The following is a 22,381-nucleotide window of genomic DNA, read 5'->3' as shown; positions in this document are numbered from 1 at the left end:
TTTACTTGCCTTCTGAGGCATTGCTTTGAAAAATAGATAGATAGACCAAGCAACCAACCAAAATGGAGAAGGGAGGGGTCCCTCTATTCCCAGTTTTCCTTTGTCTGTGTGACCTTTGTCACAGGGCAGGAGACGGGCTCTTTTATGGCCCTTCTGTGGCATTGCTTCTGTGGACAAGGCAAGGATCGGCCCAGCAGCCCTGCCTGGCCCTTTTTGGGCCCCCAGCCCCGCGTGAGTCACTTCAACATCAGCTCCCTGCCACTGGCAGAGCAGGCCTCATCAGCAGTAATGGTTTACAGATGAGGTAACTAAGTGTCAAAGGGGTGACGTTATTTGTCCAAGTTTGTTAGTGTCAGAGCCAAGTCTAAAATTCAGACATCCTGAATTTTCCCTCCATTATACCTGTCAGAGCCTAGATGGGAGAGAGACATATTAGTCTGAAAGGTTTATGCTTCCTTAACATAGTGTTTATTTCAGTTTCAAATAATTGGTAGGTATGACCACTGCCATGAGGAGCATTAAGTACCAACTGCCTGCCTTTTACAACCTCCAGTCTGCCTGAGCTGGGGAATTAAAAGGGACCGGAGTCCAAATGACCTGCCTGGCCCAGTCTAGGGTTTCAGAGTGTGAATGACAGGGCCGGCCCCCTCAGTTGGTAGTTGCATTTGTCCCACCTCTGCCTGTCCCCACTGCACACAGAGCCACTGCCGCGGAGGAAATGGGAACAAGCACAGCTCCCAGCCTCCTTGCCTTGCTCTTTCTGACCACCGTTCTCCCCAGGTCTTTGGCCCTCTGGGTACCTGTCCTGCTGTTTAAGACTTGCAGATAATTTAGCTCTTTTTCCTCAATTTTAGAATTTCCATTCAGCCCAAAACACATTTGAATCTTTTACTCAGGTTGCTTTGCACCTAATGGGGCTTAAATATAGCTGCAGCATCTTTAGCACAGTTCTTCTGACTAATAAACAATTTATGATTTTTCTTTTGTCCTCGGTTGCTATACCTGCCTTTCAGGAACTGCCCTCATTTTCAAGAACTTGAGAGTGAAACTTCGAAATTGGAGGAATTCCAGAAGAGGCTGCATCCTTACAGGGTTTTAAAAAAATAGTGTCATTTAGTGGGGGACAGAAGTGTGAGGGCCCAGACGAAGGATGAAGTTCCAGCTTCTTGAAAGTGTGGAGGAAGGGGTCTGAGGGCAGCTGAGAAAGCCGTGGGTTAGAATGTTTCATGACAGTCGCTTGTCACTACCTGGTCCCCCTCCCTGTTCTGGGCCCACAAGCCAGTAAAGAAACCAGTCCCTTTTGAATCCTATGCCCGTGTTCCTGAGAGGAACCAGGTGAAGGTGTGTGGCTAGATCAGAGAAAAATGCACACCTAAAAGGATCTGCGTTAACGAGGCTGAGGGCCAGGACTACTGCCTCCATATACAAAGGACATTCCTTTTTATTCTTTTCTTTTTTCTTTCTTTCTTTCTTTTCTTTCTTTCATTTTTGGCTGCGTTTGGTCTTCATTGCTGTACTCGGACTTTCTCTAGTTATGGTGAGCGAGGGCTACTCTTCGTTGCCGTGCCTGGGCTTCTCATTGCAGTGGCTTCTCGTTGTGGAGCACGGGCTCTAGGCGAGCGGGCTTCAGTAATTGTGGCACATGAGCTCAGTAGTTGTGGCTCGCGGGCTCTAGAGCGCAGGCTTAGTAGTTGTGGCGCATGGGCTTAGTTGCTCCACGGCATGTGGGATCTTCCCCAACCAGGGATCGAACCCACGTCCCCTGTATTGGCAGGCGGATTCTTAACCACTGCGCCACCGGGGAAGCCCCAGGACAGTCCTTTTTATTTTACATTTCCAGTTTGCGAAATACCCCTTTTCAAGACTGTACAGAGGTGAAAGGGTAGATGTGATGCTTTGACCCAGTACATGAGCCGTGTCAGCGGAAAGCCTGGGGCTCCGGGAGCAGCCCTCTTCACAGCGTGTAGAGTCACTCTTTTCTGGGCCTCCTGGTCCTGGTGGTTATTACCACAGCTTTGCCACCTCTGAGCACTTTTTTTTTTAAATCTGCCTGCAGTATTATTGCTTATTCATAAAGTTGTAAAACATTCCCTTTATAAGAAAATTATGGAAAAAAAATTGAAGTCACGTGCATTTATACCAGTGCAGTTAAATTTCCAGCCTGCCCTGAAGCCTGCACAATACTCCATTTTAGATATGGGGGCCAGTTTTTAAACTTCTAACAACACACTAAGACATGAAACTTAAAACCTGTGTTTTTTGGTATAGGAAAGGGTAAAAGCAGGATTCATGAATGGCAAAGAATAGGCTTTTGCAAATGGAAGATTTGATCTGTGTTTCAGCGTCCAAGTGGTAACGTCTTCACGTTCATTCCGTGAGTGTCTTTCCGTGAGTGTCTTCCGTGAGCTTTCCTGAGTGTCCTCCTCAGTGGCATGTGATCTGAGATCCAGGTCATATTTGATTTGTGATCACATCACCTGTGCCTTGTTTAGTATCCTCTCTCTGTGTTGGTTTTGGAAAGCAGAGAATTTGAAGTATTTTTCTTTTCTGCCATAATATTGACAATAAAAATACCTTCTCTTTAGTGGGCTGTTTAGTTGTTCTGTTTCATTATGGTGCTAGAATTAAGAAGGACCCTGAGCCTGTTGCGTGGCTGTCAGGTCTCTGAATTGTCTTAAAGGTCCTGCCTCTATTTCAGGGAAGTGGGAACAGAGAGTGATAGCTGAAGAAATGGGAATGTGACTGGAACGACTTGGGAAACTCTGACGTCTTCTTCAGCCCCCTCCCTCCCTCCGCATTTCTCATTTGCTGGCTGGGCTGGGAGTCCCTCTCTACCCTCACAGCAGGGCCAGCACCAGCGCAATCACTGGCTGGCAGGGAGTGCGGAGGGGCTGAGGGGGGCGGGGCAGGGGTGCTTGTTACTTAGTAGTCAGCCACTGGCCGCTGGTTCATTCATTCTGTATAAGCCCTCCCAGGGTATTTCTTGGAACCCTAGAGGGAAACATGTCTGTGTCTAGCCTTTTCCATTCTTCAGCTCGTCATAATCTTTGCCTTCCCGTTCTCACTGCAGGGAGACCTTTGTCCAAGTAATGGGATTAAAATTATCGACCCAAAGCCCATGAGCAACTTGCCTGTTTGGCCACTCTGCACTTTGGGGGAGTTGTGCACATGGCCCTGAGCTATTAAGAAGATGGGCCACGAGTAGGATCCTACATGACCCATTCAGAACTTCAAGCCAAAGAGAATGTTACTACTGTGGATTAGAAAGAGCTCTTGACACTTCGTGTTCTGAATCTGTCTCCCATTAACGTCAGCATCATTGAAGACAGCAGTAACCTAAGAGTCATTAGTTATTTGTGAAATGATTGCATACTAGTGGAACTAGGAAGCTCCTAGCAAAATTTGCACTTACTAGATCGTCTTGAAGCACCATTTTTTTAAATCATCCTTTCCCTTTTTTTCCTCCCTAATTACCTTTACTTTGTTTTCAGGCTCCACACAGATGGTTCCCAGCTTCTGTCTGTGTCTTAGGACCAGCATAACCAGTGGCCCAAAATACTGATTTCTTGTTAGGTCTCCGCCACGTTTTAGTCTTGCCACCTGAAATAAATGGTTGTTACTGTAAGCCTCAGTTTCCCCACATGCCAGTTGAGGGAGCTGTCAAGACGGTGTCTGAGTCCTTCCAACCCCACTGTGCTGGGATGCCTTTGCCATTCTGCAGTCTCCACCCTTCCCGATTCGAGAGAACTTTCCTCCCACTCATGGCTCCTCCAGAATTGAAATTCTTTTTCTCTCAGGTCCTTCTTTCCCTTCTTCCTTCCTGAATCACAGAATATTTGGGGCCCAAGAATTTGCATTTCTAACAAGTGCCTACCCGGGTGATGGTGATGCTACTGGTCTGTGGATCTCATTTCTCTAACGCGAATTTGGGTGGTGAGAAGGAATGGGTGTAGTTTGTTGGGGACATGTCACACACACAGAGCGTGTGTATCACCGTTATCACTGCCACCTCTACCCCCGGTCACTTGAATAGACTTCGCCACTTCCCTTACGTTCTTTCAGCCTGATACCCTGAGACCTGAAGGGTCCAGGAGGAATAAAGTACAATTCAAACTCTGAGCCCAGTCCACCTTAAGAACCTCAGCCCTCACTGCCTACCCCCATGTTCCTTTGCCTACTGTCTGCCCCCCAGCCCCTGAACCCACTCTTCCTTCTTGCCTTGCTTGTCCCTGCCTGAAGTGGCTTCCTTGCCCCTTCTCTACATGCCTGTACAGCCTAGGTCCCCCTGCCTCCATGAAGACTGTCCCAGACGTGACAGATGTATTGATCTCTTCCTGCTGAAAACTGTTCAGTAGTTCACTCGCTATATCACTCTTCTCGGTATTTAACAATGAGATTGATGTTTAAATGTTTAGTTTGTACATTTACATTTTGTCTCCTTACTAGGTTTTCAGCCCGTTGAGAGTCTGAACTTTGCATTATGCTTGCCATAGCCCACAGTGTTTTCCGCATAACAGATTGGTTAGCTGATTACGATGGAGTGAGAAGAGAGGAGGAAGAGGTTTGACGAATGTGGGAGCCTCTGGCCTTTCACGCACTTGTGCATATTTTGAAATTTCTAAATCTTAAAACTTTCAAAATCAAAACTTTCGGAAGTTTAAATCGCAACCACTTTTTTTTGAACTATAAAATAAAATGTATCCTGTATTCCATAGATGAGATATTTTATACAGTTCTTTTAGTTAGTTCTTCTGTGATTATAACATAGCAGGTATAAATTCTAAATTATATACATCTGTGATGGTCCAAGTTAGAGGGAGGAGTATTACACCATTTCAGTTATTTTAGCTTTACAGTTTAATGTATAGGTGCCCCTCCGTTTTCTATTTTGGTCCTAGTTCTCAAATCACATAACTGTAGTGTGCTAGTGTTTCTCTCATTCCACCTCCTGCCCTTCAGTGATGTACCCCACCACCCACTTTGCTCTGTCTTTGCTTCTTCCTGTTCATGTTTTCCCTGAGAAAAATTAGACAAACTGCTTTGATTAGTTCTTTCTGATGCATTCATTGCTTATCTCCTGTCTTGAGGTTTTCAACCAATTGAGTGTTTCACAATTGATAGCTATTTTACAAATAGAACACAGTGAGGACTTCCCTGGTGGCTCAGCGGTTAAGAATCCGCCTGCCGATGCAGGGGACACAGGTGCGAGCCCTGGTCCGGGAAGATCCCACATGCCACGGAGCAGCTAAGCCCGTGCGCCACAACTACTGGGCCTGCACTCTAGAGCCTGCGAGCCACAACTACTGAGCCCACACATCTAGAGCCCGTGCTCCGCAACAAGAGAAGCCACCGCAATGAGAAGCCCGCACACCGCAACGAAGAGTAGCCCCCTCTCACCGCAACTAGAGAAAGCCCTCATGCAGCAACAAAGACCCAACACAGCCAAAAATAAAAAATATATATAAATATATAAATAAATTTATATTAAAAAGAAAAAAGAACAACACGGTGAGACGATATCTTACAATGTGATGCATGACACCAAATCAAGCTTTTGGGGCTTCCCTGGTGGCGCAGTGGTTGAGAGTCCGCCTGCCGATGCAGGGGACACGGGTTCGTGCCCCGGTCCGGGAAGATCCCACATGCCGCGGAGCGGCTGGGCCCGTGAGCCATGGCCGCTGAGCCTGCGCGTCCGGAGCCTGTGCTCCACAACAGGAGAGGCCACAACAGTGAGAGGCCCGCGTACCGCAAAAAAAAAAAAAAAAAAAAAAAAACAAATCAAGCTTTTGAGTCATTTAATAATATGTTTACTGGCTTCAAGGGGATAAATAACACAACTATTTTATCAATGGCATTTTTTTTTTTAATTTTTGGAAAGTGTCAGCTGTTTCCCGAAAAGGAACGAGCCTGAGTCTGAGGGGCGTTTTGGGATGAGGTAATGAATGTGCTCCCTATCTTAGAACAATTTCTTGAAGAAATCAACTTATACACTAGTCATTTAATATGAATTCCAGTTAACTTGGTGGACTTATGACTGTTAAGGATTTTTGTGGTTTTATTTGTACATTTTTGTACCTTCTTTTCAAAATTGGGAGCCTCTTCTAGTGCTGATATTCTGTGATTCCAGGATCTCTTAGTGTCAAGGCTCAGGAAAGTAATACGAATTTTTCTAGCTTACCTAGACCTGTCTAGTTGAAGCTGGGGGAGCCCATCTTCTAGATTGCTCTGCCTGACATGACATAACCATCCCTGAGTGAAATCTAAGGTGGACTCACTTCGTAACAGCAAATAGGATTATCAGGAATCATCTGGAGCATTCGCTTCTGTTCCTTTTCCTCTAGATTCCTAATTCCCTTTGTTAGTCCTCATGACTGTAGAGAAGGAAACAAACCTAATTTTGTGCTTTTGATTCATTGATCACACATGTTGGAGTAACCACGGGGCCAGGACTGTTGCATCTGACAGGAAGTCACAGGTCCGGCTCTTTCACTCACGGATCATGCTTGCATCACTGGGAGATACAGCCACAGGAAGCACTGAGACTGAACTTTATGTTGTAAAATGCTTACCTTTAGAATCATGGGATTTAAGTGGGATTTTCTCCAAGGAGATTGACGAAAACGTCATTGGTTTAGCAACCACAAGTCTTTCTTATAACACTGGGAATAGATTGTTCTTTCCATAAGCAGAGGAAAAAATCCTCTTATATAGCAGATGCATGGGACGCTGATTCTCAGAGCCTCATTTCAACTTCTTCCTAAGGAATAATTAAGGCATGACTTTTCTAAGAATGGGTGATGCCCCTTGAAGGCTTGAAAAACTGTCACATTTGCTGATAACGTAAATCCTAAGAATGTTCAAAGGAGATAACTCTTAAGAAATCAAAGACAACTTCCTATCTGTGCATTTGTCTTAGTAGGAATTCTGTTTCCCGGATATCTCTTTGACGTACTGTGGCACAGGCTGTCTTCTTGCCTGATATAATCACCCAAACTCTCCTTCACTCAGAGACACATCAGTCTGGGCAGGAGCGTGCCAGCAAAGCCTCTCATGTACCCTTGCCCCCATACCCGCCACATGTCGCCCACACGTAACTCCCAGCATGGACATTTCATACATGGCAGAGATCCTTGCTTTGCCAGAATTGGCCTAAACATGATTCAGAATCTTTCTCCAAATCTGCATCTCCCACTCCCACTTAATTCACATATTAATCTGAAAAAAAATTAGTGTAAAGAAATATTGTCACAGACACGGTAGTTAGGACTTATGTGTTACATTTTGAGGCCATATCCTCCCCTTTTTTAAAAAAACATATTACAGTCTTGACAAGAGTAAAAAGTAAAGGGCTCATTAAAAATGGAACTTGTCTCCGTTTACATATTATACATCAGTTCGTGACTAGTGCATGAGCTCACTTTATGTTCCATAATTAGATATATTGAAATATAAAATATGACCATCACCATCTAGATTAATGTCATCCATTATTCGGGATCTGATTTTCCTAGGTAAGTGACAATATGACGGTGGTAGGATAGTGGTAAGCGAGGAGAACAGGCAGTTTGAGAAGTAAATTAATCCATTAGGTTTGAAGTATTGCCCCCAAATCCCAGTTAAGTCAGTTCATTTGCTTCTCAAAGTGACATGGGCTTAGTTTGGCTCATTTTATCCCAGATAAATTTGGGCAGTTATTCCACTAACTCACCCAGTGCAGGACTCAATTTTCCCAACTCATTTCCCCCCCACCATAACTCTGTGTTTTTCTACAAACAGCAGTTTTTACCTCTTTGTTCATTCATTCCTTTATTCACTCACTCAACAAATATCTGTTAAGCCCCTGGCCATATTCTAAGCACTGGTAGATGCATCAGTGGGGAAGAAAAAAAAAATCTCTGCCCTCATGGAGCTTATATTCTACTTAGACTTTTATTTCATAGTAATGCATTTATTTTTCTGACATCTCACTCTCTTGGCCAGGTATCTGAGCCCTGTCCAAAATAATGAGCCCACTGCAGGAAGGGCAAGCAATTCCAATTATCTGTGGCTCCCCCTCTGGGCTCGCTTTCAGCACAAAAAGTTCTGCCAGTAAATTCTCTACTTTTGCCCTTCATCTGCCACCGTGGAATCAAAACGTTCTCCTCTTCCCAGGCTTCTGAATTGGAATTGATTTGCCTTCAAAACAGGGGCTTTGACTCAATACTGCAGCTCAGTCTTCTTGAGGAGTTTACACACTTGGCAACTTCCACTGCCATCTCAGCTCTAATGACTTTTTTTTTTTTAATTTATTTTACTTTTGGCTGCTTTGTTTCTTTCTTGCTGTGCGTGGCTTTCTCTAGTTGCGGTGAGCGGGGGCCACTCTTCGGTGCGGTGCGCGGGCTTCTCATTGCAGTGGCTTCTCTTACTGCAGAGCACAGGCTCTAGGCACACAGGCTTCAGTAGTTGTGGCTCGCAGACTCTAGAGCACAGGCTCAGTAGTTGTGGCTCGCGGGCTCTAGAGCGCAGGCTCAGTAGTTGTGGTGCACGGGCTTAGTTGTTCCACGGCATGTGGGATCTTCCCGGACCAGGGCTTGAACCCGTGTCCCCTGCACTGGCAGGTGGATTCTTAACCACTGCGCCACCAGGGAAGCCTGAACTAATGACTTTTAAATTAGACACTTCTAACTGCAGCGTACCTATTCTCTCAACTCTAAGCTCACCGAATGGACACTTGTTGTCCCAGCCTTCAAGGCCCCTCCCTGTCTGCGCACTGTCCTTCCAGCAGCGTCCCCGGCTGCTGGCCTTTGAGCCTGGGCGCTGGTCCCACACGACTCGCCAGGCCCACGGGTGAGCCATCGGCCTCACTGCTCACAGGGGTCTCTCTCCATGCAATGCCAGCTTCCTCTCTGCCCCCCAGTCCCTCCCCCACAGGTCATAACCCATCTGTCAAAGCCTTTCTCAAACTTCCCCTGCGGCGGGAGAACCTGCCCTTACTTCCTTCTCCTTTGGGCCGCCCCAGCAGCCCCCAGAAAAGAGAGAAATTTCAAACTGAAGACGTCCTCCTTTTCATGACCCACCTCAACCTGGACCTGTGAGAGAAGGGTCTAACAGGGACATTTGCTCAGGCTTCAGATTCCAGTGGGCTTCCGATTCTGGCTGATGGCATGATGGTGGACAGCTCATCACAAGTGCGGGTTCAACCTTCTGTTGTATCCTCTGTTTTCCTAAGAGTTTTTTTATTTTTTGCCACCGGTCACAGACATCATTAGTGTCACTTGTAATACTCAGAGGTGGTCGCCTGGCCTGAGCTTTCAGGACAGGTGTCCGCTCACCTTGTAGCGCTCTTCTTGGTGGTAACTTACTTCCCAGGGAGCCCCTGAGGTCCCCGCTGCCCAGCCAGCCATCGTGCTCTTAGATATGCAAAGTATTATAACTGTCTTCTGAGCCACCTCATGGTGGGCTTCTTAACTTTAGCTTTGTACTTGTTCATTTGTAACTTGTAATCAATGGCCCTTTATAATTTTCTGTATTTTGAATTTAATTTTGAAACTGATTTGCATAAAATGGGACTGCTCCACCTTCAGTGTTGCTGTTATTCATAGACCAGTGCTTATCTCCTTTTTGTCAAGTTAAGTAATAATATTTGTCCATTTGCAGCTCATTCCATCACACATAGAAAAGCCTGCAGATCAGGCCTGTTCAGACCATAATTTCGCTGAATTATTATTTTTATTTTATTTATTTTTTGCTGTGTTGGGTCTTTGTTGCTGCGCGCAGGCTTTTCTCTGGTTGCGGCGAGCGGGGGCTACTCTTCTTGCGGTGTGTGGGCTTCTCATTGCAGTGGCTTCTCGTTGCAGAGCACAGGCTCTAGGCATGCAGACTTCAGTAGTTGTGGCATGCAGGCTCAGTAGTTGTGGCGCACAGGCTTAGTTGCTCCGCAGCATGTGGGATCTTCCCGGAACAGGGATCAAACCCGTGTCCCCTGCATTGGCAGGCAGATTCTTAACCACTGCACCACCAGGGAAGCTCAGTTTAGCTGAACTGATCATATAGATAGATGCTTCTCCTAGAGTTTGCTGTTCAAAGCCACCTACAGTCTTCCAACCCCGGTGTTGGCCAGTCTGCCTGGGAGAGCAGCCTTCCGGGGCAGTGCGCTTCCATGTTGTGTCATGCTCCCACTGTTCTCATTCGTTCTGCTAAATTATACCCCCTGTCAGAGGAGCAGCAGTTATTCCTCTTTCTTTCCTCTATGGCCTCAAGCACAATGCTTCGTGTACAGTTGGCTCTTACCAGTGTTTAGTTTAAGGACCCATCACTGAAGGACCAGCGTTTACACAATGAGAGTAAATGAGGGAAGGAATGGTAGGGAAACTGGCTCATCCGAAATTCACCTGTGAATAAAATAATTGCATGTAAATGCCTACCTGGATATCTTATGACAAAAGCTTGAAACAGGGTACTTTACATCTGCATGGAACCTGCCCACCACAGCCCACGTGTGTGCTGCCAGCAGTAACTCACCTCGTCCATCCTGTCCCACGCCCTCTCCCAGCAGTGCTGACCTGCCTCACTACTGACCATCACCCATCACTTGTCTGTTCAGAGGCTTGAAACAGTCTTTGAAAGAATTTTTTGTCATGTGCTATATAGCTATTTGATTTTAAATTGCACTAAACTTTCTGGAAACATGCCAGGGGCTTGCTAGAGTTTCTGATGCTATCTGTATAATGGTGGAAGGGGGAAAACTCCATTGAACTTTTGTGGTAATAAAATTATTGCAGTTGAGCCCTACATCTGTTCACTGAACTTCCTGTGGGTTTTCACCAGATCACATGACTGAAGCAGAGACAGTCTTTAAAGCTTTTGGTCTGCTTATTATACCCGAGCCTCAACCACCAAATCAGACCTTTGCTTCGTCTCTGGGCTGGGCGTCCGGATGTCCCACTGCGGTGGGTTGATTCACTGGAGCTGATAAAAACATTCCGGCCAAACTTGAGAGTCTAGCATTACCTCTGGCTCCAAAAGTCAAAACAACAAGATTGCTGTAAGTAGCTTTGGATTGAGACCAAGCTCCAAGCTTGAGAGATGGTTTTTCCCTCCTTGTTGAGCTGAGTCACAAGACAACTGTCTCAGAAAGAGAGGGGCGAAAGCCTGGGCCTGTGGTGACCAGCACCCCGCCCTCTGCTAGCCCCTTCCAGATGAATGCTTGCCGTAACTGTCAAATCAAAGCCCCCGTCCCCCCAGACCTCCCTCCTCCGCTCTCCCAGAGCCTTAATGGGTCCTCAAGCACATGCACCCAGCAGTCACTGGCTGGAGCCCACAGGGCCCTGAGAAGGGGAGAGGGGAGATGAGGTAGAGGTGGGGGAAGGCCCAGGTGGCCGGAGCCCTGCTGGCCGGGTCAGGAGTGAAGACGCTCTCAAGTGAGGAAGCTGGGCTTCCCCCAGCCATCACAGGATGGCATTAGCGTTCTCCACAGGCTTGAAAAGAACATCAAGGAACGAGTGATTTTTTTCTAGGTCGTTGATCTGGCATTCAGACTATTCAGACATTTCTTGGGCTGAATTCTGACAAAATGTGTCCCCAGTGTCATTAGTGCTAAATAAAACCTTTTGCCTTTCTTTTCCTTAGCTCTCAGACTTCTAAGAGGATTAAAGGAGCACTTTCTTTCTTTTTCTTTTTTTTTTGACCGCACGGCTTGTGGGATCTTAGTTCCCTGACCAGGGATAGAACCCAGGCCGCGGCAGTGAAAGCGCTGGGTCCTAACCACTGGAGGCCAGGGAAGTCCCGAGGAGCACATGTTTTTAAGAAAGTCTGTTTCACTCTCAGCCCATGTGGGCTCTCTGTCTGGCTAGATAGACGGGGAGACTTGGGGGGTGTCAAACTTGGTGCAGCTTGGACACAGCTAGTTACACCGAGGCTGCATTCCCATTCAGTCAGGTCAACTGAACAGTGTTTTCCAAACTCTTTTGCGATTTATGCCTATTATTCACCCTTTTAAATTGTTCCCAGTACACTGTCTTAAAAACAACTCATTGCAGGAAAAAGGAATCTTTTTACCTTGTGCTTTGTTATGTTCACTTTGTTATAGCCCGTCCTAGAGAACATGCTCTGTTTTTCTTGCTAATTATGCTTTATCCCCCTTTATGAACCTTTTAAGTGCCGGTGAAAAGTTTCAAGCAGGTAACTCAAGAAATAATATCAGAAACTAACATACCATTGTAAAGCAATTATACTCCAATAAAAATGTTAAAAAAAATTGTATAAAGAATAAAAAAAATAGAGTTACAGGAAAGTTGCAAAAAATATATATATATATATCTCACAGCTCACTTGTAGCCTTGAGGCGAGAGGAACTGGTGCTGGAGCTCAAGGGGCGTGCGAGCGTGCTGTCTGCAGTGTTCGGGTTTTGCTCGTAATAGAAGTGTGTCCCTGCTGCTCTGTTTGTGCTTGCTCTTTGGGTTCCCGCATGTCCAGTGGTGCGCGCTCCATGGAAGGGGCCGGGCCTTCATTCTCTAGCACAGACGGGGCCACGCCTGGGACCTCAGCCCACTTAGCCACGAGCTCTCAGGCCACAGCAGCTCAACCATGGTCTCCCGTTTGTCTTGATTTTAAGCAATTGGGAGTCTCAGTCTTTAAAACCAACTGCTGTCAACCCACAGGACAGCTCAGGAACCTTCAGATATTGACCTTCTCCGCTGAGACTGCCCCCAGGTGAAGCCTGGCTAAGTGCAAACCAGCAAGTGCCTGACTTGGGGGTTCCCGCTGAACCCAACTCATTCAGCCCTTTCTCCAGGTGGGCCCAGCAGAGCCCGGGAGGCATGCAGAGAATGCCAGTGTGTAGACCTTACTGGGGTCATCTCGTAAAACCACATCCAACGGAATCAGAAGGAGCTTAAAGGTCCTTCATTTTACACAAGGTGAGACACCTGAGTCCTGGAGAAATGCTGTGACTGGCCCCAAACTCTTCAGCCTGCCAGTAGCTGAGCCAAGACAGAGCCAAGGCCTCCTGACCCCCAGCCTGGGGTCACCTGGACTCCAGAGCCGGAGATCAGTTCCATCCCTTCCCCGTGAGGACACTCAGGCACAAAAGGCTAGCAACTTGGTGGCCGGGGGACATGGAAGAAGTGTTTGAGGCACATTATCATTACTGGAAAGACATGGAAACCTGCCGTCCATGCAGGATATAGACATTTTCAAGAAGCACGCAGCTGCGCACCTGTTGACTCTGGAGAGGCCGCAGAGGAGAGGTGTAGTTTCATTCAGCCTCTGGCTCTACCGCTTCCTAGCTCTGTCCTCTTTGGCGTGTTATCCTTTTGAACCTTGGTTTTCTTAGTCATTCAGTAGAGTTAATATGTGTCACAGGATTATGTGCAGATTTGAAGTCATGCGCTTGTTCATTGAACTCATCATTCAACAAGCATCTCCTAAGTGTCAGTAGTATGCCAGATGCTCGCAAGGTCCCTGCCCTCCTGGGGTTTACTCAGATGGTACCTGAGTAAACAAACACATGCACAAGCTAATCCCCAATTGCCATGAAGGAGATACGCCGATGAGCTGAGAGGTGCCGCTTTTGCTACCCGGGTGGTCGTGGGCGAAGTGAAAAGCACCGGCACGTGGGCACTGTCAGCGCGTCACTTCCCCTGAGCAGGGTGGGCCCTGTGAGCCAGCAGAAGGCCCGGCCTCGGCGTCCTCGCTCCTGGTCACCTCAGCCGCTTCAGCCAGGGCCCCTCGGGGTTAGATGCCACACCCCTGTCGGAGGTTGTTGAACATGCCACATAATCAGCCAGGGAGACGGTGAGCCTGGTGTCAAATACGGCTTAGAGGTGACCCTTCTCTTCTCATCACACGGCCGCACGCTCCCCGCAGTTGAGTTGAGTTAAACAGCTACGTCACAGGATTGTGGGCAGACGTGAAGCCACGCGTTCGTTCACTTAACTCACCGTTCACCAAGTGAGGACTCTGAGACGGACAGAAGGCAGTTCTTCAGAACCTAGCTTCTTGCAGTGACAGAACTTTGTTCTTTAAAAATGTTAATGGAGGGCTTCCCTGGTGGCGCAGTGGTTGGTAGTCCGCCTGCCGGTGCAGGGGACACGGGTTCGTGCCCCGGTCCGGGAGGATCCCACATGCCGCGGAGCGGCTGGGCCCATGAGCCATGGCCGCTGAGCCTGCGCGTCTGGAGCCTGTGCTCCGCAAAAAAAAAAAAAGTTAATGCAGATGAGTCTGTCGCTTTTAAGCCATTTGTCAGCACTTGTTCCTGGGTTTTCACGTGGGGAGGCCCAGGTTCTTTATGTTTCTTTTTTTTAATAAATTTATTTATTTTATTATTTTATTTTATTTATTTATGGGTTTTGGTTGTGTTGGGTCTTCGTTGCTGTGTGCGGGCTTTTCTCTGGTTGAGGCGAGTGGGGGGCTACTCTTCGTTGCGGTGTGCGGGCTTCTCATTGCGGTGGCTTCTCTTGTTGCGGAGCACGGGCCCTAGGCGTGTGGGCTTCAGTAGTTATGGCTCACGGGCTCTAGAGCACAGGCTCAGTAGTTGTGGCGCACGGGCTTAGTTGCTCCGCGGCATGTGGGATATTCCTGGACCAGGGCTCAAACCTGTGTCCCCTGCACTGGCAGGCGGATTCTTAACCACTGTGCCACCAGGGAAATCCTGTGTTTCTGTTATTAATAACAGAGTCAGGAAACAGGGTTGCCAAGAGAAGTGTCCAGTTGGGTAGAATAAGAGACACGGGCTTAGGACCAGGTCAGGGGGTATTTCTAGTCTTTAGATGTGATCACTGAAAGTTCTAAAATAAGAGCATACCTTACATTTGCATATCACTTCAATGTCAGTCATAATAGCCAACATTTATTGAGTGCTTCGTCAAAAGTGTGTGAGGCGCTTTTCCATGGCTCATCTCATTTCTGTGAAATAGAACGGTTAAATTCAAACTCTCAGAGTAGAGGAAACTCTACCTTTTAAGAGCCTGAGTCTGAGTGAGGGTACAAGACTTGTCCCAAGTCACCTGGCTAATACGGACTGGACTTCCTTTCAGCTCTTAAATGCTGAGATTGTATGCATGTCATTCACAGCTATGTTTTTAGTACTGTGCTTGCTACACAGTAGGCCCTCAGTAAGTATTTGCTGAATGAATGAATGAATGAGGAAAGGTGGGGCTAGGGCTCAGATCATATGCCTGCTTTTCAGGTACTTTTTCTAGTTACTTCAAAGATTAAATGAGTAACTATATGTCAAGTGTTTGAACATTCCTGCTATGTAATACGTAATCAGTTAATGGTAGCTATAAACGTTACCCATAATCTCAGAATTAATTAAGTTTTTATGGAGAACTTCCATAGAAATAATCATTGATCAGCTTGAAAAACTTCATAATGAAATACATTGCTGTTGTCAGGTAAAGTTGATGCTTTTTTATAGTATTTTTTATGTACTATTTTATATTATATATGGATATTCTTGCCACTCTGGATATCACCCTACATTGAGATTTTGTTTACGACACTTACTCCAGAGTAAGATGGATTATTGTTTTGACTTAAACTCGAGCCAAGACTAAAAAGGAGGCATTGTCAGCTCCGTTTTTACCAGGTGGTGGGAAGGGTAACCACGGGGGTTCCAGGTACTTCTCCTGGTGGCCTTTTCCTAGATCTGCCTGTGTGTGATCTAAAGGCAGTCTTTGATTCATTACTCTTCCTAACTGGAAAGTCATCAGAATTTCCCCAAACCCATGAGGACGGGTAGACTTAGTGCCAGCACATGAACATAGTGCCACCCCACTGAGCAGGTTTTGCCTAAGTTTCTTTAATTCAGTTGGAGGGAATTCTTAGGAAAGCAGCTCGCTCGTTTTACTTCCCATCCCACCCTCCCTGGAGGTGCAGAGAGCAGTCTCGGGTAAGTTGCCTCACACCCTTTCCTAAGGCCTGTCTTCCTAGGAACACCCCTAAATACGTCACTCGCTGGAGAAAAGGTTTCACATCTTTTAGTCATTTTTATCACTATGAGCAAGAAGCCTTATTGGTGACGTTACCACTTAGAAATGTAGGAGGTTATTATTCCAGCTGAAAGAGGCAATGCAGGGGGCTCTGGCCTTTTCAAACCACCACCTCTGCTCCCCCAGCCCCTCACTTCTCTCCAAGACAGCATGAGAAGTTTTCTAAAGTTGAGGCCATTCCAAGAACTAGGACTTGCGTCCTCATTATCAGGGGGTAAAGTTCTTTTCTTCTTCACACACAGTCCCCCATACTTTCTTGATTCTTGACATCATTGTGGGTTCGGTCATTTCTGTCAGGACCAGTAGTGTGTGTGCTGCATTCTGTCCATACGGTGAAAGGGCACAGGACTAACCCCGAAGGGCCCCATGGAGCCTTGGAGAATTGGATTTTAGGACAAAGCACTAGGGTGGCTATGACCGTGGTATCTTTTCAAACTGACCTTCCCACCCATTCAGACCCAGGCTTCAATCTTGACTCCAGCCCACAGGCTGTGTGACCTAGCTGCTCCAGGCCCCGCTTCACCTTCCATTGGTGGGGTTGGCCACGTGGGCCTCAGCAGGACAGCGTGGTGACTGACCGCGACACGAGTGGGGAGCCTCCAGACCGACCTGGTGCCCAGGGAGTGCTCGGTTGGTGGCGGCTGCTTGCCGTACCCTACCGCTGCAAAGGCAGACTTTTCATGGAAAAGAAGATCATTGTGTGGCTACCTATAAGACACCTGATTCCATGACAGAGGCCTATTGCCGCCTCCAGGAACCCTGTCCCCACACCTGAGAACCCCATGCCAGGCCGGAAGCAGCACAGAACATGTGAGGAGGCTCATCAAGGATGCCCCAGGCCCCCAGAGACCACCCAGCTGCTGAGCGGCTATGGTGCACCCAGAGAATGGGGGAGATTCGGCCCAGGGTGGGAGGGATTCAAGGAGACTTACTGAGTGGATGACAAGGGAATGGAAAGCTGGGGGACCTAGCTGAATTCCAGTCAGATCAGCACGTGCTGGAAGTAGTGTCATATCCCTGAGCTGATCACACCTTGTCAGCCAGACTGACCCCGCAAGCGCAGTGGGAGAAGTTGTCCTCTGCACTGTAAACATTATGGCCCTCAGCACACACGGAGACGTCCAGCCTTACACTGATGATAATAAAGAACTGATTTGAAACACTGGTGGTCTGAAAAGGCTTAGGTTTGCATTAAACATGAGTAGTTTTGCAAAGTATGGGGTAAAAAGTGTATGAGGGAGGATATAGGGGTAGGTATTGCTGGAGTCTGGGCCACTTATAAAACCCATTTGTGTATATTCTATATTTACTGATGCCCTGGGAGCTGTGGAATAGAATTGGTTTTCGTTAAAGCCATAACAGATGGGGGCTGTGCCGTCTGTGGTATGCTGAAGTAATGTCCATGACCAGAGGACCCTCCTTTGCACGAATTCCTATACAGTTCTTTAAGATTTAGCTCAAAACTCACCTTGCCACAAAGCATTTCCTGCTTAACGCCACCCCTCTGGCATCATTCTGGAACTCTGAGGATCCAGCACTTAGATGTTTAGTCTTAATCATTGCAAATGTCTTAAAAATCTCTAACTCTGGGGCTTCCCTGGTGGCGCAGTGGTTGAGAGTCCACCTGCCGATGCAGAGGACGTGGGTTCGTGCCCCGGTCCGGGAAGATCCCACATGCCGTGGAGCGGCTGGGCCCGTGAGCCATGGCCGCTGAGCCTGCGCGTCCGGAGCCTGTGCTCCACAACGGGAGAGGCCACAACAGTGAGAGGCCCGCGTACTACCAAAAAAAAAAAAAAAAAAAAACTCTGGGTGTGTGTGTGGCTCCCCTACTCCCTCCACCCCCTTTTCTCTTTAAAATCTTTTAAATCCACCCAACTAGGGTCATTTTAGTTCAGACCCATTTGCCCTTCACCTGGACCAGGCCCTGTCCCAGCCGGATGCCCTCCATTTCTCCACTCTGTGATCGGAGTGGTCCCTGCACAGAGCCACTCTCATCTGGTCCCCTTCTGAGACCCTTCAAAGGCTTCTGGGCCCTTCTTGTGGAGGCCAGGATTCTTCACGTGGCGGCGTCCTCCCCTCCGGGCCCTGCTCGCCAGGGCTTACTCTCCCTCCGCCCCTCCTCTTCCCTCCAGCGTCAAGCACCTCATGCCTTCCCTCCGTGCTGCTCCCTCAGAAAGAACACGCTTCCCTCTTCATCTGGCTGCCCCTCCCCACCTCCCTCAGGCCTCGAGCCCCTAGTCCTTCCCTTCTTCCTACTCTGTTATCATTGTTTTGTTGCTGCTGCTGCTTCTGTTTGTCCCTCTGCTCCACGAGAAGGCACCTTCTGTGAGGACAGGGACTGTGTATCTCCAGGCCCTGGTGCACACGTGGCCTGGTGCAGAGAAGCAGACATTCAACCAGTATGATAATCAATGAATAACTCACATAAGAGGGATTGAACAAGATAATATACCTAAAGTGTTTATCATTGTGCCTGGGACATGTTGGTCCTTATATGGGTGATTGACTCATTGATTCATTCATCAAATTGTTTATTAAGTGTCTGGCCACCCTTTAAGGGGACACAGCGGCAAACAAAACGGGCATAGAAATCTCTGCCCTCGTGGGCCACACGTTCTGTGTGTGTGTTTCCCCTCTTGTCCCTTTCAGCCCCCTCCCGCGACCTTCCGCCATACCCCTCGTCTTAGGACACTGTTGCCCTCTTCTCCCCGCCCCACCTGGGACACAGGTCACCAAACTGCAGCCACTCCTGTCAGAATCACCTTCGCCTGGGAGGCAGCCCGGGGGCTTTTAGTAGATGCCAGCGGCCCCTCGGGCTGCTGAAGGAGGAATTACTTCCTCTGCCCTGGCTGGAATAAATAGGTCAGGAGTAAAATTAGAAAATCAAAAGCCCGAATCCTGGTGAAACGCTGCAGTGGAAGTGCTACTTACAGGACCTCAAAACTGCACGTGTTCTCACTTACCAGCCGGGACTGCAGAGAGCGGCCCGGTCGCCTGGAAGCCTTTGTAGAGCCAGGAATCACCTCCACTGCACCCGCCGCAAAGCCGGAGCATCCCCACCGCCCCCTCCGCCAGGAGGAGGAAGAGGGGGCTTGAGCTGTGCAGAGCCACTGCTGCCCCCAGCCCTGACCGAGGCCCACCATGGGCGCTGCCTGCCCGCACAGTCAAGTCTGAGGAGCTGTGAAGGGAAGTCTTCACTTCCACGGTGACGCAGCCCTGAGAGGGAAGCGTCTCAAGGAGGCCCAGCCATCAGTATCCCAGTGGTGCGGTAGATAGTCTTTGTTGAACACTGTCTGTACCTGGGCGGGGCCTGTTTCCCTCCCTGAGGTTTCTCACCCCACCTCGTCCCGTCCAGGTCCCTGCTCCTCTCAGCACACTGACGTCCCTGACCAGGGCCGGTGGGGTTGTGCCCTTCCTACAGGTGATTCACGTGTCCTCCAGAGTCATCTGGAAGCTGGATCTGTGGCCCCGACCAGTCAGGGAAGGTGGGCTCCCTGCACCCTGCACACACGCCGCGTATAAACTGCTACTGCTTTCCAATGGGGCTGTGAGATTGATTACATCATCCTGTTTTCGTTGCAGAAATTTCCAGAACTGAAATTCAAATATGTGGAAGAGGAGCAGCCCGAGGAGTTTTTTATCCCCTATGTCTGGTCCCTGGTGTACAACTCAGCGGTAGGCCTGTACTGGAACCCTCAGGACATCCAGCTGTTCACGATGGATTCCGACTGAGGACGGGACGCCGTCTCCCACCCTGACCCCCTCCAACCAAGCAGCCCTTCTAGTTATTTTCTTTCTGGGGAGCAGAGGTAGACAGATGCCCTGGTGCGTCTTCTATTAAAGAGGGTCACACAGTCGTGTTTTCCTTGCACACTTGGGTTTGGAGAATTGGTGCCAGTTGGCAGTAGATCACTCAGTTTAGATTATAGTGCAAAAAGGGAGGGGAGTTACACAACAATAATAAATGTAAAAACCTGCTATTTCACATGCAATTTTATTTCTAAACCAAAAATCTAGAGCTTTTCCAGGAACCTGATGCCTTAGGCGTATAACACTGTACCAGTACATACTTCTTTTTCTTTTCTTTTCTTTTTTTTTTTTCTTTTCCCCCGCTGCATGTTCAGGATTTTTGTTTTGGTCATGTGTGTGTGTGTGTTTCAACATTGAGAAATACCAACCTGAAAAGATGACAAGACAGGAATTAATAAGGAAATGAAGCCGTGTATGCATGCAGTTGCCTTTCAGAAGGCCCATGATATAAGCCTGGGCGGTTGGATATAAGCCTTTAGATCCTGGAATCTTTCCCTCAAAGAAAGAAGTGACTCCTTCTCATGAAGCCCGGGTTAGCTTTTTTGTGGATTTGGCCTCTGAGCTGTAGCTGAATTAAGTTGGAGTCTAGACTAATAGGAGAAAAAGGAGACCGATTTGATTAATACAGTATTCCACATGAGAGTAAACACATGTTTTTCTCTCCGCTTCTGACTTTGTTTAAACTCTTTGGGGCCTGTGTGATCGCAGTTGTCTCCCTGAGCTTCTCTGAGGGAAACAGCCGCTGGGGTCGCCCTGAGCAGAGCAGTGGGCACTGAGGACAGAGGGGACCTGCCTTTCGAGTCACGCTCTAGGTCCATGGCCACCCCTTCACGGCCTAGTTTCACTCTCAAAGACACAGAAGTATTTGCTTTTCTGCATAGGAAGCACATAATCCCAGATGAGACCGACCGAGCACCCGTTTCAGCCTGCCGTTGCCTAATCTGTATCGGAGGCAGCTTCTCTCCCCTGTCCCTGTGTCCCCGGCCTGGAGGCTGGAGTCATTTTGGTTCATCACCATCTTCTGAGGGTCTGGGAGGAGACAGCTTCTGTCACACCGAGCTCTGGGAAAGGCTGAAAGCATGACGTGTCAGTGCACGTCCGTGTGGTTTCCGCTCATGAAAAGCCTGGCCGCTCCATCACCTCAGCAGCCTCTGAGGTCGGCCAGGCAGTTTCATCTTCATCAGGACAGGGGCTGAGACCGAAGCCCCCTGCGGCTGACTGACTGAGGAAGGGCCGTCACTGGCGGGTGGACCCAGGAGGCGTGTGCGGCCTGCCCGCTGCTTCCTCGGCCTCAGGCCTCTGACGTGTCTGCACAAGTGGCTGAGGACTCTGGTTCTTGCCTAAGGTCGCACGGACAGGGCCTCAGACCCGCAGACGAGTCATGTGAAGCGCTTCTGCGTAGTCTGGCTCGTGGGGAGAGGCAGTGGGAAGGTGGAAGGAGGAATCCTCCAGTCAGAAAGGGGACATGATCAGATTATCATTTCAGGTAGCAATTATTTTTATTTCCTATATGGGAACGTGATATATAGCTTTAATTTGTTTCCAAAGCACTTTGATCTGCTTTCCTTCATTTAAACCAAAACACAATTTTTAAAGGGTCACATGGAGCAGCTGAGCCCCTGGTAGGACCCCAGAACTAAGAGTCACTGGGCTGCAGGACCGTCAGTTCTTGTGACAGGAGGAGATATGGTCCCCCAGAACTTGGTCATCGAGCGCAAACTACCAAGGAAGCCTTGACGAGGGAGTCCTGCAGTCTCTTCCCCAGGCCACCTGGCTCACCAGGTGCCCCCAAAGCCCCGTTCTCTGGCAGTGTCCTCTCCCTCCCTCCCCGCCACTTTTAATTAATCACACAGTAGAAGTGCTCGCTGGCCTAAAAGCTCAGCTGGGGCTACAGCCTCGGAGGAAGTGTGTGAGTACACACTCCCAGACACCACTGCATCACTGCTTCCACTCTGCAAATCCGCCAGGAGTCTCCTCTTTATTTTTGTGGAAGATTTATTACATGACAATAAATTTAAACGATAAACTTGAATTATGCTTGCATTAATTTGCTTAGAAATTGTTTGGTTTTCCACAAAGTAAAAATGTGTAGAATGAGGCAATACAGGACCATCATGTGTTTGAATGTAAATTAACATCTGATTTTACCCAAGATACGGAGCTGTTATTGCAACGTGTCATCTCTTCAACAAAGGGTTCTGTCATAATATTTATTTTTAAAAGAATGTGCCCCTTTCAATAGCACCTTTCCTATCGAGAGTTCAAGGCACTGTGCAAAAAAGCTTCAGAATTATAACTCTGGTTCCCACATCACCCACTGAGGCTGGTGTCACAGGATCTGTAAACAACAGCCTCTCAAGGTTGGCATCACAGGATGGCCACCATTCAACAGTGCAGATGGAAGCAAGGCTGTGGAGCAGCTCAAGGACAAAGACAGAGAAAGGAAAGAAAAGAAGATCCCCGGAGCATAGAAAGTACACTGCACACACAGTCCTCTCCTTCGGAAGGAAATCGCAGGAACTGTAGAAGATGGAGAGAGGAAAGAACATAGGACCAGTGTCAATCAGAACACTCAGTAGCTTCCTCCAGCTTGTTTAGGG

General features: G+C 48.1%; 1 protein-coding gene across 1 annotated transcript in view; it reads left to right on the top strand.

The window, feature by feature from the left end:
- Positions 1 to 21,943, top strand: part of DYM (dymeclin) — a 371,864-nt gene extending 349,921 nt beyond the window's left edge. Inside the window, exon 17 of the mRNA XM_082668392.1 lies at positions 19,554 to 21,943. Coding sequence (XP_082524518.1) covers positions 19,554 to 19,703 — 150 coding nt within the window. The 3' untranslated portion in view covers positions 19,704 to 21,943. The remainder of the gene's footprint in view (positions 1 to 19,553) is intronic.
- Positions 21,944 to 22,381: the final 438 nt, after the last annotated feature.

Source organism: Grampus griseus (genome assembly GCF_964374135.1).
Source record: "Grampus griseus genome assembly, chromosome: 12".
Classification (NCBI taxonomy): Eukaryota; Metazoa; Chordata; class Mammalia; order Artiodactyla; family Delphinidae; genus Grampus; species Grampus griseus.
The sequence above is the reverse complement of the archived record's forward strand: the minus strand, read 5'-3'. Positions and strand labels throughout refer to the sequence as shown.